General features: G+C 33.0%; 2 protein-coding genes and 1 long non-coding RNA gene across 3 annotated transcripts in view; 2 read left to right on the forward strand and 1 right to left on the reverse strand.

The window, feature by feature from the left end:
• The window catches only part of LOC137656997 (cuticle protein 7-like), a 4,272-nt gene extending 4,096 nt beyond the window's left edge, over positions 1–176 (reverse strand). Inside the window, exon 1 of the mRNA XM_068391345.1 lies at positions 154–176. Coding sequence (XP_068247446.1) covers positions 154–165 — 12 coding nt within the window. The 5' untranslated portion in view covers positions 166–176. The remainder of the gene's footprint in view (positions 1–153) is intronic.
• Positions 1–15,000, forward strand: part of LOC137657666 (uncharacterized) — a 415,410-nt gene that overhangs the window by 16,404 nt on the left and 384,006 nt on the right. The window lies entirely within an intron of this gene.
• LOC137656998 (pro-resilin-like) lies at positions 11,907–14,644 on the forward strand. The gene is made up of 3 exons (XM_068391346.1): positions 11,907–12,020; positions 12,667–12,765; positions 14,227–14,644. The coding sequence occupies exons 1-3, from the start codon at positions 12,009–12,011 to the stop codon at positions 14,485–14,487; spliced, it is 372 nt and encodes a 123-aa protein (XP_068247447.1). The 5' UTR covers positions 11,907–12,008; the 3' UTR covers positions 14,488–14,644.

Here is a 15,000-nt window from a genome sequence, read left to right on the forward strand (position 1 = left end):
AAAGAACTCCTTGTGTGAATAATAATAATAATAATAATGATAATAATAATCTGAATATATTTGAGCATTTACACATGCAGAAACAAATACCTAAAATGAAAATAAGAAAAATAACCAAACTAAAGCACGCCAGGTAATGTTTTCGACTCTTACCTTCGAAGACATGTCGTTAATGATTGACGTTCGAATGTAATTAGTGAGTATGGAAGGCTCCTTATATATATTGTATTCTTCATGGCCAAATAAAGTCACCACGCCCACACTGACCCAGCCTACTTTTGCTCTTCTGTGACATTTTAAAAGCTTTTTTTTTTTTTTATTCCGCTCCAGAAGGCATTGGCCAAGTGGGAAAAATATTTTATTACCCATTCAGTTAAGGTGTTGGTTATTGTAGTGGTTTTCATAATTAGGTTTTGAAAACGTTTATTGGAGTACAGTTTGTTTTTTGTATCTCCAAACAGCCTTGCATATCTATCTATCTATTTATCTATCTATCTATCTATATATCTATATATCTATATATATATATATATATATATATATATATATATATATATATATATATATATATATATATATATATATATATATAAAAGCAAGACACCACTGGGAAATTGAAAATATAGAGTGAATCCTGACTAGTTTCGTCTTGCTATATGTTTTCATTTTTCCTGTGTGTGTGTTTTTTTAAAAGTTCAGCATCATATTTCCACGAGAGCTTTATATATATATATATATATATATATATATATATATATATATATATATATATATATATATATATATATATGTGTGTGTGTGTGTGTGTCTGTGTATATGTATATTTGTATATATATATATATATATATATATATATATATATCTATATATATGTATGTATTATATATGTATACGTAAATATGTATATGAATATATATATATATATATATATATATATATATATATTTATATATGATTATGTATATATATCTATATGTATGTGTATATTTTATATATATATATGTATTATATATATACTGTATATGTATATGTATATTTGTATTTATATACATTATATATGTATATGCATATATATATGCATATATATTTATATATATGTATATTTATGTATATATATGTATATATATATAAACTAAATGTCGTCATTGATAACGATTTGCTGCTATTAAATGGGATTAGATTAAATAAATACATACACACACACTCGCATATATATATATATATATATATATATATATATATATTTATATATATATATGTATATATACACACACACACTATTGCGTCTGTGAGTGCCTCTGCACATGCATTGCGCTATGTTTATTGTTTTTAGCTACCAAAAATGTGCTTGTTTAAATTTTCTTACACGTACCTTAATAAGATCATTAGAATTTCTCGAGAAATTAATTTTACATTTATTGAAGTATAGCTTATCTTTAAAATATAGTACTATTAACAACTGGAATTCTTTTAAGTAAATTTTACATTGACGTAGCTTTTGTAGAAAGTCTGATTTCATTCAAACGAACTTTTTTTTTATGTTACCATTTAAAGAAAGTTGGTGAGGAATAGGATTGTTAATGTATAGATTGCCAAGGAGGAATAGCATTACCCTAGGGAATTTTATTTCAAAATATTTGGTTTTCAGTGACATTTTCGGCCTAATAAAAGGAAAATCTTTTATGTCTTATGCGTGTTTCGTAACCTGCATGTGTCGTTTAACACACAATTAAAGGTTCTCAGAATTACGGGGATTTTCAGTTTACATATTCATTGATTAATTCTATAATTCCTCTTCCATAATGACCATCTCAACGAAAATTCCTGCATAACAAATTTTACCAAATCAAATATCAAAATATTTTAAAATTATCTTATACTGTTTAAAGAAATTTTTATGCTATGTCCATTCATACCAATAACCTTAGATTTTTCACAAACTGTTCACATATTTTGAAGCTTGTTAGTCCTACAATTAGTATTGAAATGTATTTAGTTTGATTTTGTAACTAATTTAAGTTTGACATTATCACAAGATAGAGTACGAACAAGAATTGATGAATCCCCTTCAGAAGTACCACTACATTTGTCTGATGTGAGTATGGGGAAATTTGAGTATAAAGAACGTGTCTGATCTAAATATGAAAAACATATTATTATTATTATTATTATTATTATTAGCTTAGCTACAATCTTAGATGGAAAAACAAGATGCTATAAGCCCAAGGGCTACAACAGGTAAAAGTAACTCAGTGAGGAAAGGAAATAAAGAAAAAATAAACGATATGAGAAGTAACGAACAATTAGAATAAAATATTTTAAAAACAGTAACATTAAAACAGATATTTCATATATAGACTGTAAAAAGACTTATGTCAGCCTGTTTAACATAAAAACGTTTGCTGCAAGTTTGAGCTTTTGAAGTTCTACCTATGCTAGTGTAAAGAAGATGGCTTTAGATTTCTATAACAGATTGTATTTCAATATGCTCCGTGAAACATTTTCCTCACGTTAGTATGATTGCAATAGGCATTCAACGTTGGTCTTATATTACTTACCAAAATACATCTATATGTTGATAATTTTTTTTGAATGAGTCATTCATACCACTCTAACATTGATCCGAATAAGTTTGTATTTTCCTAGAAGAAAGATGTAATAAAATAACCTAATAAATTTTCTAAATACTGATAACCATTTAATGAAAATATGTGCATCCTTGCTTTAATCTGAAAGCTTTCAAAGTAATCTAGGGGCCACATGAAATCAGCCCATATAAACATTGCAAATCGGCTAATACTTCAACTCCTGGTCACTGGTGGATATGGCAAAGCGAGGAGTAAGGTACTTTCTTTGGTATATGAATATGAGAAACAACCACTTAGACTCAATTATAATTACGATTAGCTTCTTAAAGACATCCTGTGATGTATAGAGTAATATATTTCGTATAGATTTCTTTTAATGAAGCATTGTAATATGCTTCTCTTTTGTTTTGACTCTGGAATGATTTTCCCTTTGAAAGCATTGTCCATAGTCTGATGAGATCTAAGGTTTTTTCTATGGGGTCTTTTCTAACCGACTAATATAACTCAAAAGAACGAAAAAAATATGATAAATTTCAGTACCGTTAATATCCAACCTCATATATATTCTTTTATTTTTAAGAGACATATATATAAGTTCTATTCAAACTAGTGGATTTGTTTCTGTGTTTCGTGCATCACCTGGATTTTAACACAATCCAATTTATTTGGGTATTAGTACAGCCATTTTACCTTTATTTCTTATTTATTGCAGAAATGAAGCTTTACTGATGGTTTATCTGTTTTATTGTTTTTTCATAAGTAGATTAAAAATAAATATCTTGTAAACACTTATTTTCAATAGCCTTACCAATCGTATATAATTTTAACGTAGTTTTTAACGATATCAGTTATACCAGTTTTACACCTTAATACAGGTTTTTAGAAATAAAGAAATAATGAATGAAGTTGGTACAATTTTTACGGCCTTATATATATATATATATATATATATATATATATATATATATATATATATATATATATATATATATATATATATATATATATTAGATAGATAGGCCTGTTTCTCTCGTTTTATTTCTCGCTTTAAATGCAAGTCATCTATTTTTGTGCTTTTCTCCACTGGAAAGAATAAACTTAAAAAAGCGGAAAGGTCACATGATAGATAACAGGTTGAATTAGGATTTTGAAATGAAAGAACATTTCCTTATTTGGAATGAAGTGCTGTTTGCAGCGTGACTTAGCATCATGCATGCACAAAAATAATGACTTTACACAGTGTTATTGATTAGAATGTCATAACATAATTGGTTGAGATTGTCGTGACGTGAACACATATGCAAATGCTATTGGTTATGGAACAATGACGTCATTGTATGTGATAATGCTATTGGTTACCGGACATTGACGTCAGTGTATGTGATAAAGCTATTGGTTAGTGAACCGTGACGTCAATGTATGTGATAATGCTATTGGTTAAAACACCGTGACGGTTAGCGGTTAAGAGGTGATCGTGAAAAGAACTTTCGTTTTCATTTTATTCTCATTTTCTTTTTGCGTTCTGCCCCCCCCCCCTCTGTTGCCCCCCCCCCTCTGTTGCCCCCCCCCCCCCCCTTTGTTTTTTTTTGTCCGTTTGAAGGTCGTTAGTGTAAATGAATGCCATCTGGAGGTCGGTATTGCTGGCAGTTTAGAAAAAGGTAAAAGGGGCTTCCTTTTTATTTTTTTAATGGTTCCTCTGTCTTTCTTCTCTTTGTTACCCCTTTTAAGCTTTTTATTCGTGTATGTTCACACATGAACATGTATTTATTATATACATATATACACATTTACAGTTTTATATATGTATATATAAACAACTTGCCATTTATACATTAGGATGATTAGGCATTCCTACAAGCAGGAACGTAAAAGTAATGATCACTTCCATATTCACACTTGAACTGATGAATCATAAACAAAACACTGTAGACAAATTTTCTGCAGGATCATAAGTTTCATAAACCTACACAGAAGACTCATCTACATTTTACCGAGCCCCTAAAACATTGATAGGCATAAAAAGACGTTAATGATGGGGTTGCAACCACCCTGGTCATTTTAACAGCGAGTAACCACCAGAGTTGTCCAACTACCAGGTACTCGTTTAACATAGACGCAGTTTTGGACGCTGTTCTTTTCGTTTGGTATGCTAAATTTCTACCAATCACACAATTTAAAACGTGCGCTTGTAAACTTGAATGTGCTGGAATAACTATACATATGATAAGTCGAGATTTTCCTATTTTGAAATAAGCCACAATTTCCATTTAATTTAGAATTCACTCTGCCACGGGATCAGAGACCAACCATGGGAAAATTCTTTTTATGATAAGTACATTTGGCTAGCCAAAGATTCGAACCTTAGCACAGGATGATTAAGTCAGGCGTGAAGCTGAAGTTGAGGATAGGATAAAAGCAACCTGTGGGATGTGGGGTGAGGTAGCTGGAGTGGTATGGGATAAGAAAATCCCAATCGAGCTAAAAGTCAAGATCTATAGCACAGTAGTAAGACCAGTGTTAATGTATGGATGAGAATGTTGAGGTGGATAATAGCCATATAACTGCTTGAAAGATTGGAAATTTATGAAATGTGAAGAATGACAGGTGTAGTAAAGATTACAGAGGTGTTAAGAGTATCATGTCTTAGATGGTGTGGGTACGTGTTGAGATGGATGGTAAGGAGAGAGTGAGGTGGGCTTCAGAGGAACCTCTATTGGGGAGATTGAAAGGGAGGTAGAGAATTAGATAATGAGATAAGGTGAAGAATGATCTGGAAAAAAAAGAGGTTTGGTGAAAGTGGTTGCCTTCAATTAAAGGCATTGGAGAGGGTAAATCAGGCAACCGACCCCTTACTGTAGGGATAACGGAGTGAAAGAAATTTACCTTTATTTTTTCTCTGTATTAAGGATCGAATCCTTGGCTAGGCAGAAGTACTTATCATAAAATGAACTTCGGAATTCCATGTTAAAAAGTATTTGTGGCTTATTTGAAAAAAAAATCTATGCATACACAAACACTTTGCACTATTTTTGCTTTCATTATTTTTGTTTTCATATCTGCTTTGCCATCCGTCTCCAGTCTGATAATCTGTCAATTGCATTGTCAGCTCTGCCAGTTTCTTCTATTGTTCCACTGATATATACGAATACTAAGTTCGATGCATTGTTCAAAAAGGAAAGTACGTCTTTTCACTTCCCAAGGCCTCATGGACCATGTCTGCTACCTAAGTTATCACCTTTCCTATTTAATCCGACAGAAATTGATGAAATAAAACCAGATGCTCCATAACCCAGATGCTGAGAGAGAGAGAGAGAGAGAGAGAGAGAGAGAGAGAGAGAGAGAGAGAGAGTGTTGGGGTTTACATTCACGCGAGGAAGATATGAAATACTTAAAATATGTATTCCTTGTTTTAGTGTTGCTGTTCTTTCACTTTTTTGTTATTTTGTAATCATTGCCGAGCGTTTTAAATCATTGCAGAGAGTTTTATATGCATATAAAGTAAAAATAAAACACGACTTTGGAATAAAGTAAATTACTAACCACTGAGGTGTTTTAACATGTTTTTCATCTTTCTGTTCTTTTCAGTTGTGAACTGTTATTTCTCATTACTTTACCTTGAACGCCCCAAACATCTAACCATATATAGAACACCTGACTGGAATACCAAATCTTATTACGGGGTCATTTCCAACGCCTCCATCAAAATATTAGCCCCCATGAATATTAATGCTAGTGTCGAACATACGGGGGTGAGGTCAGGCCGTCGACCGCAAAGCATGTTGTATGGTTTGGGAACAAGGTCTGTATTGGCTCTCGTACCAAATACGCCGTTGTTCAAAGACCCAGCATGTCTGGAGTACAAACTCGGATAAGAAAGCGTGTGGTAATGCGCGTATGGACGTTGCAGAGTGGCGGGGTGAAGTTCGTTCTTGCGAAGATGAATGTGTTTTGATGTTATACGATTTGCAGTGCTTTGCGTAGTTCAAAGAGATTGGTTTGTGTATATAGATACTGACGTGGCAAGATTTTTTATGCACATAGATATTGACATGACAAGAAGATTTGTTTGTGTACATAGATACTGACATGACAAGATTTTTTGTGTACATAGACATTGACATGACAAGAAGATTTGTTTGTGTACATAGATACTGACATGACAAGATTTTTTGTGTACATAGATATTGACATGACAAGACGATTTGTTTGTGTACATAGATATTGACGTGACAAGATTTGTTTGTGTACATAGTTATTGACATGACAAGAAGATTTGTTTGTGTACATAAAAATTGGCATGACAAAGCGATCTGATATTGACAGGACAAAAAGATTTGTTTGTGTATATACGTGGATATTGACATGACAAGATGATTTGTTTGTGTGCATAGATGTTGACATGACAAGATATGTTTGTGTGCATAGTTATTGACATGGCAAAGAGATTTGATATGGACATAACAAGATTTGTTTGTGTACATGGATATTGACATAACAAGATTATTTGTTTGTGTGTATAGATGTTGACATGACAAGATATGTTTGTGAGCATAGATATTGACATGGCAAAGAGATTTGATATTGACATAACAAGAAGATTTGTTTGTGTACAAGGATATTGACATGACAAGATGATTTGTTTGTGTGCATAGATGTTGACATGACAAGATATGTTTGTGAGCATAAACATTGACATGGCAAAGAGATTTGATATTGACATAACAAGAAGATTTGTTTGTGTACATAGATATTGACATGATAAGAAGATTTGTTTGTTTACGTGGATATTGACTTGACAGGATGATTTGTTTATGTACATAGATATTGACATGACAAGATATGTTTGTGTGCATAGTTATTGACATGACAAAGATATTTGATATTGACATAACAAGAAGATTTGTTTGTGTACATGGATATTGACATAACAAGAAGATTTGTTTGTGTGCATAGATATTGACATGACAAGAAATGTTTGTTTGCATAGATATTGACATGGCAAGATATGTTTATGTGCATAGATATTGACATGACAAGATATGTTTATGTGCATAGATATTGACATGACAAGAAGATTTGTTTGTATATATAGATATTGTTTACATGGACATTGACATGATGCATATGGTAGGCTTGGCACTGAAATCTGTGATATCCTTATTGTAAACAAGACAGCCACCTAAAATGTACTAAGATGTACATAAAATTTCAAGTACTGAAACAGTAATTTCGTAAACGAATACGTTCGCAAATATATGTTTCTGTTAACTTGTTTTTACTCTGATAATTTTTTTTCTTCTTTTAAGAGTCAAAAGTCTTTTGTAGTTTGAAATGTGTTTCATCACTGTCGCGGAAAAAAAATTATTACGAAAATATTGCCATTTTTCGCCATCAGTTTATAATAGTGTACACAATGCACATATATACATTCCAAAGTATTTACACATTAGATTAGATATCTTTGTAATGATTGTTCATGTTACACCCAGGAAAATTGAAATACATTTGTACACGCACATATGTACATTTTGATACGCCCCCATAATGGGTATAGGGCTATATGTGAATATATACAGTATCATCATCATCATTATCATCAGCCGTTACCAGTCCGGTGCATAACAAAGGTCTGAGACATGTATACATATATATATATATATATATATATAAATATATAGATATATATATATATATATATATATATATATATATATATATATATATATATATATATAATGTGTGTGTGCGTGCGTGCGCGCGCGCGTCCGTGTGCGTGTGTGAGCTCATATAGTCTACACATAAGTAGATTTAATTTCCACAAATATCATGTTTAATTCACTTTTCTATCTCAGTTCCTCTACTCATAATGTTTTGCTGTTGTCAAACTTCATTTTTACAATTACTGTACATAGAATGCTCATCAACAGCACATTGAACCTTCTACACACGTCGTCATTCACCCTTTATCTTACATGCCTTCTTGTGCAGTGGTAACGTGTTCCTCTAGCATTCGCATGGCAGCAGATCGATCCCAGCCTGGGACTGTGAGTTTAAGCTGTTTACAGGGGAGGTCACTGATGTGGTTTGGCACCACAGTGGGGGATTGGGCTTACCCGGCTGACGTTCTTGTGAGCATCTATCCTGATGAAACTGGATCTGAAATCAGACACCTTTGTCTTTAATACTTCATTTTAGTTTATATCCATGAGTTTACTCATTAAGAATTGGAGAAAGGTTGAATTGATAATTTTTATTATTTGCTAAGCTACAATCCTAGTTGTGAAGGCAGGATCCTACAAGCACGAGGGCTCCAACAGGGGGAAATAGCCCAGTGAGGAAAGGAAATAAGGAAACTACAAGAGAAGTAAATAACAATTGAAAATATCCTAAGAACAGTAACAACATTAGAATAGATCTTTCATATATAAACTATAAAAAACATTTAAAAACAAGGGGAAGAAAAATAAGATACAATAGTGTGCCCGAGTGTACCCTCAAGCAAGATAACTCTACCCCAGATAGTGGAAGCCAATGGTACAGAGGCTATAGTACTTTACTATCAAAGACCAGAGAACAGTGATTTGATTTTGGAGTGACTTTCTCCTAGAAGAGCTGCTTACCATAACTAAAGAGTCTCTTCTACCCTTACCAAGAGGAAAGTAGCCACTGAACAAATGCAGTGCAGTAGTTAATCCCTTGAGCAAAGAATTGTTTGGTAAGCTCATTGTTGTCAGGTGTATGAGGACAAAGGAGGATATGTAATGAACAGGCCAGACTTTTCGGTGTATGTGTAAGCAAAAGGGAAATGAGCCATTATTAGAGAAAAGGATCCAATGTAGTACTGTATGGCCAGTCAAAAACTCAATAACTCTAGCGGTAGTATCTCGGGTGGCTGGTGCCCTGGCCAACCTACTACCTATAACACTACTGCTTGTAAACCTATTGGTAAAACAGGTATATAATAAAAAACACCTATAGCTACTTATAGCTATTAGCTAATGGTATCAAAATATTTCGTGAATAAATACTTGATGCATGTATATGATACAGGCACACATATACACGAATACACACACACACACACACACACACATATATATATATATATATATATATATATATATATATATATATATATACACACAGTATATGTATGCATATATATACACATATATATGTGTATATATATATACTGTATATATATATATATATATATATATATATATATATATATATATATATATATATATATATATATATATATATTTCTTACGAAGCTAGTCTAGTGTAGAGTAAATATATTCATGTATTTTATTTGTGTATGTAAGAGGTATATAGCCAGTTCGTAAGGTGAGTTCCTCTCTTGTGGGTTTAAGTATTTGTATGTAAATTATGTAAGACTTTCGTCGGTCATTTAATTGTATTTTTCATTCAAGTCAGTATATGTAAATTTATATTATTTTCAAGAATTAACTTTTTATTCCCCATATTTTGTTACGGTCTTATGTAATCTGTCCAAATATGCTGTACAAGTCATACGAGGTTTGAAAACGAGGGCTTATGTTTTTTTTGTTTTTTTTTTTATCTTTTTTCTAATGTTTCAAGGGGTAGGTGTGCAGAGTTAACTGGGAGAGGGTTGCCTCGCAAGAGAGCTTAGTTCTCCTGTTCGATAGAGTTAGTTGGCAACTTTAGTGCCGCTAGAGCCTGCCCCCAAGCCAAGAGAATAATCTATATAGAATTATGTAGAAGTTTTTAGTCAATATCGTAAGCAACAGATGAGATCCAGCTCTCCCCTGTGAAAGAGCCAACATCCTCTCTCCTCAAGTACCTTGAGTGTGTATCCTCTCCAAAGTGATAAGTTTTTACCCAGCATATATCATGTGTAGTGTGTTGAAACTTTACTGAAACTTTGAATGTGATTTCAAATGTTTTGTGTTATTGTACGTGCTGGTATTATATAAATTTGTGTAACTGGCCCTGTGAGATTTATGTGAAAACAGTGAAGTATACGTATTTATTTTGGCTTAATTGTTCCATTACCTCGTGTGAGCTAAAACATATCAGCGTATCAGTTACTTTTATGTAAATTTCTTCAAGGGTTTAATCATTAGTGTTAAAGGTTAACTATTGTCATTAATTATCAAGATTAGATATTTTTTATAAATTAATTTCCAGTGAAACAAGTGATTGTATAATTTTCATATGTATCTTTTTCTTGTCATAGTCTAAGGTTTTTTTTTTCAGACTTAATATCATGAGTGATTCTTTTTGGTGATATTTTCTGTATTGATGTTGTAAATTTTTATAGAATATATTTATTTTTGTAAAGTTTGTATTATTTCAATAACCAGTATTTCTTCCAGAGCTCTCTCGTAAACCCTGAATAAGAATCGAAGTAAGAGGGTGTTTTGAATGGTTCAAGTAATTAATACCTCAGTTTTGTTTTGAGTGTACTTAATAGACCTTTGGATATTTAGTGTTTTTATGTATTTCCGTCTGGGAATTGTATAATTTTCTCAGAGCTCGGGTATTAATTTTTTCAAGTGTAACAGGTTTATGTATAAATAAACAGGTGAGTTTAGAACTCGGGAGGTTATGTAATTTACCAGCTGTAATATAATATATATATATATATATATATATATATATATATATATATATATATATATATACATATACATACATATACATATACATATATATATATATACATATATATATAATATATATATATATATATATATATATATATATATATATATATATATAAATGTGCATATATATAAACATATTTACATAGATATAGATATATATACACATTATATATGTATATATAAAGATATATACAGTGTATGTATATATATGTATATATAAATAAATATACATATATATATACACACATATAATATATACATATGTATATATACACATATATATACATATATATATATATATATATTAGTGTGGTGCGTATATACTGGTATGTGTGTATATATATATATATATATATATATATATATATATATATATATATATATATATTAGTGTGGTGTGTATATGCTGGTATGTATATATATATATATATATATATATATATATACTTATACTGTATATACATATATATATATATACACAGTATATATATATATGTTTATATATACTGTATATCTGTATGTATTCGTCCAACTGAAAGTCCTCGGACTTGCGATACATTAGCAGTCTTATCTTGCGATCTCCAACTGCGAATGCAACGCTATTATTGATATGCGTATCACCGTTCCTCCAAAAATAGAAAGGGTGGAGTCCCTCGAAAGGAGAGCGCAGCTGTCTGTCAAAAAAGGGATTGCTTCCTATCCCATTTGCTATAAATACTGTCGCAGATCCGTCTTCACATCAATCACTTCCTGAACACTGCCAAACATGATTGCTAAGGTAAGGTCCTCAGGCCTTTGATTCTGTCTTTGTGCGGGCTTGTTTCCCCAAGTAGTTCTTTGCACAGTTTTATCTGACATTTATTCACATTTTGCCGGAATTGCAGCTATTTTTCCCTGTTGGATCCCTTTGGCTTATAGCATCTTGCTTTTCCAACTAGGGTTGTAGCTTAGCTAGTAATAATAATAATAGTAATAATAATTTCAAGTAACATATCTACCCATAAAGGAATGTTAAATGTATAAAGCGCACTATTTAGTTAATCACCAAGTTATGATCTTATGAATCATAGCCCAAACTTCTCCAGGTTAACCTAACCAAACCTAACCTAACCTATTCTAACCTAACCTGTAGCATACAACCTTATCTAGCGCGGGCTTGACTTTAACCTCATTACCTTACCGCTAATTACAGAGATGCTACGTCCCCCATTGGACATTCAATCCAATGTGCATTCTGACATGGTCATGTTCATTTACATATGCTTTCACAAATAGCCATGCAACAGGCACACATGTATCCCTTCATAACTGTATTTCGGCTCATATATATGTACCATTTGTTGACATATTCATCAATCATATAGTTGAACAAACTAATGAAATTACAAACACTTTTAAATGATTGGTACTACTATTTCAAACAGGTGGCTTTACTTCTGTGCTTAGCAGCATCGCTAGCCTCAGGCCGCCCAAATCACGCCCCGCCAGGTTACGGATATCCAGCACCCCCCACGGAGCAACCGGTAAGAAATGCCTTTAGTCATAACCTACCCAAACGTATTTAACCAACTAAAGACTTCAATAACTACCCTGGCATTGGTTGTTCTTTTTGTTATGAAGAAAATATTCAGCTTGACCTCATGTTTCCATAGAATGTTTTTCAATACAGAGTAGTTTACTGATTTCTACATCGTTCTGAACATAGTTTATGCAGTATTTATATGGATACACCTGTACATGAATTGCTTTTGTCATCGTTTTCTGATATCAACGACTCTTTCCATTGGCTCATGAACTTTGGAGAGAAACGTTGTTTACACTAAACCTCTCCATGTTCGCTATCTTTTGATATTTGTTAATCATAACGCAAGTCTTCAATACCCATAGAATCAATGCTTTCTTAGTATTTATCCATCTGGTCGTCTTTCCAGTTGGCTTTCTTTCCATTTGGCGATCTTTCTAATAGGCTGTCTTTCCATTTGGTTGTCTTTCCAGTTGGCGGTTGTTCTATTTGGTTATCTTTCCAGTTGGTTGTCTTTGCAGTTGGCCGTTATTCCATTTGGTTATCTTTCCAGTTGGTTGTCTTTCCATTTGATTGTCTTTCCATTTGGTTGTCTTTCCTGTTGGTTGTCTTTCTATTTGGTTGTCTTTCCAGTTGACTTTCTTTCCATTTGGCTGTCTTTCCAGTTGGCTGTCTTTCCATTTGGTTGTCTTTTCTGGAGGTTGTTTTTCTAGGGTCCGACTTTCCAGTACTTTGTCTTTCCAGAAGGTGGGCTCTCCAGTAGGTTATCTTTCCTGGAGGTTGTCTCTTCCGGGGGTTCTATTTCAAGGGTCCTAACGTTCCAGGACGTTATTTCTCCTAGAGGTTGTCTTTCCAGGATCCGACTTTCCAGTAAGTTGTCTTTCCAGAAGGTGTGCTTTCCAGTAGGTTTTCTCGTCCGGAGGTTCTATTTCCTAGATCCTGGTATTTTAGGAGATGTCATTCTAGGGGCCTTACGTTCCAGGTTGTTTTTCCATTGCCTGGCTTTCCAGGAGGTTGTCTTTCCAAGCGGTTGTTTCTCTGGGAGGCTGTATTTCCTGAGGACTGTCTTTCCCAAGAATGCGAAATTTCTTTTAATATTGATAAATATTTCCCAATAATTTTCCACCAATTGTCTAATCAAATATGTCTTGCGGATTGCTCTTCTTTATCTACAAAGCCAAGTTTCAATACTATACAATAGTGTCCACAAAATTGTCTTTTTGAGTTTGGGGCTTAGGTGGGTGTGGTGGGGGGTAGCATACGCCTACAGACTATTGTCTGGTCGTCTCTGGTCTTTCCTTGTCTTACCACTCATGAAATACACCTTTTAAATATCACAAGTGTTCCCTCTACAGTCTACATCTACCACATACCTTCTTAGTGTATATCGACAATTATTCGCACTAATACTATAACCTCATGAACTCATACTGAAACAATAATCATCTTTTCTCGTCTCTAGCCAACGCCGTTCAGTTACGAATACGTCGTGAAGGGCACCTACCACGACCCTAGCTTCAGCCACAAGTCTCACTTCGACGGGAGTGTCGAGAAAGGGGAGTACCGCGTCCTGCTGCCGGACAGTCGCACTCTGATCGTCACGTACTTCGCCGATGCCACTGGATTCCACCCAACTGTTGTCTTTGAGGGCGAGGCTAAGCCTCACACGCCTTACCCTGCGCACGAAACGCCTGCTCCGCTCTACAAGACCCCGGGATATTGATATTCCTAGCGAATCGTTCCTTGGCTGATGTTGATTTTTATAATTACTTCACTAGTTCACGTGGAAGTTGTTGACAAAATACATCAAATGATTCCCTTGTTATTATTTTGTAATTATATATGTATTCTTTATATTTATTACACTTGAGAAGTATTTTGCTGTTATTTGATTCTTACATATACCACATTCTGATATGTTCCAAGACAAGTTCTACGCTTGAGCATATTGTTTCGTTTTCAAAAAGTAAATGAAATTTTTGCTTGTAGTATTTCAGTTCTTGCCATTATAGAGTCAACTAAAGCTTTACCTTGTTGAATACTCGAAAAATGTGAATAAATTTTTCCAAAAACTCATTTCTCACTATACCAGATTCAAGTCTTTATTCTGTTAAATGCTCGAAAAATGTCAGTATACATAAAAAAAAAATGTCTCGGGCAACTACCGACGTTGCAATCCGGATCACAAACACCCCCATCAAAATAATTTTTCTCTGAAGCCAAGAAATTTATCGAT

This window comes from Palaemon carinicauda, chromosome 18 (assembly GCF_036898095.1).
Source record: "Palaemon carinicauda isolate YSFRI2023 chromosome 18, ASM3689809v2, whole genome shotgun sequence".
In the NCBI taxonomy this organism is placed as follows: domain Eukaryota; kingdom Metazoa; phylum Arthropoda; class Malacostraca; order Decapoda; family Palaemonidae; genus Palaemon; species Palaemon carinicauda.

Bases quoted from the DNA above. Each gene is read 5' to 3' on its own strand.
- LOC137656998 (XM_068391346.1), top strand. The intron at 12,766-14,226 runs GTAAGAAATGCC...TCTCGTCTCTAG, and splicing joins CACCCCCCACGGAGCAACCG to CCAACGCCGTTCAGTTACGA.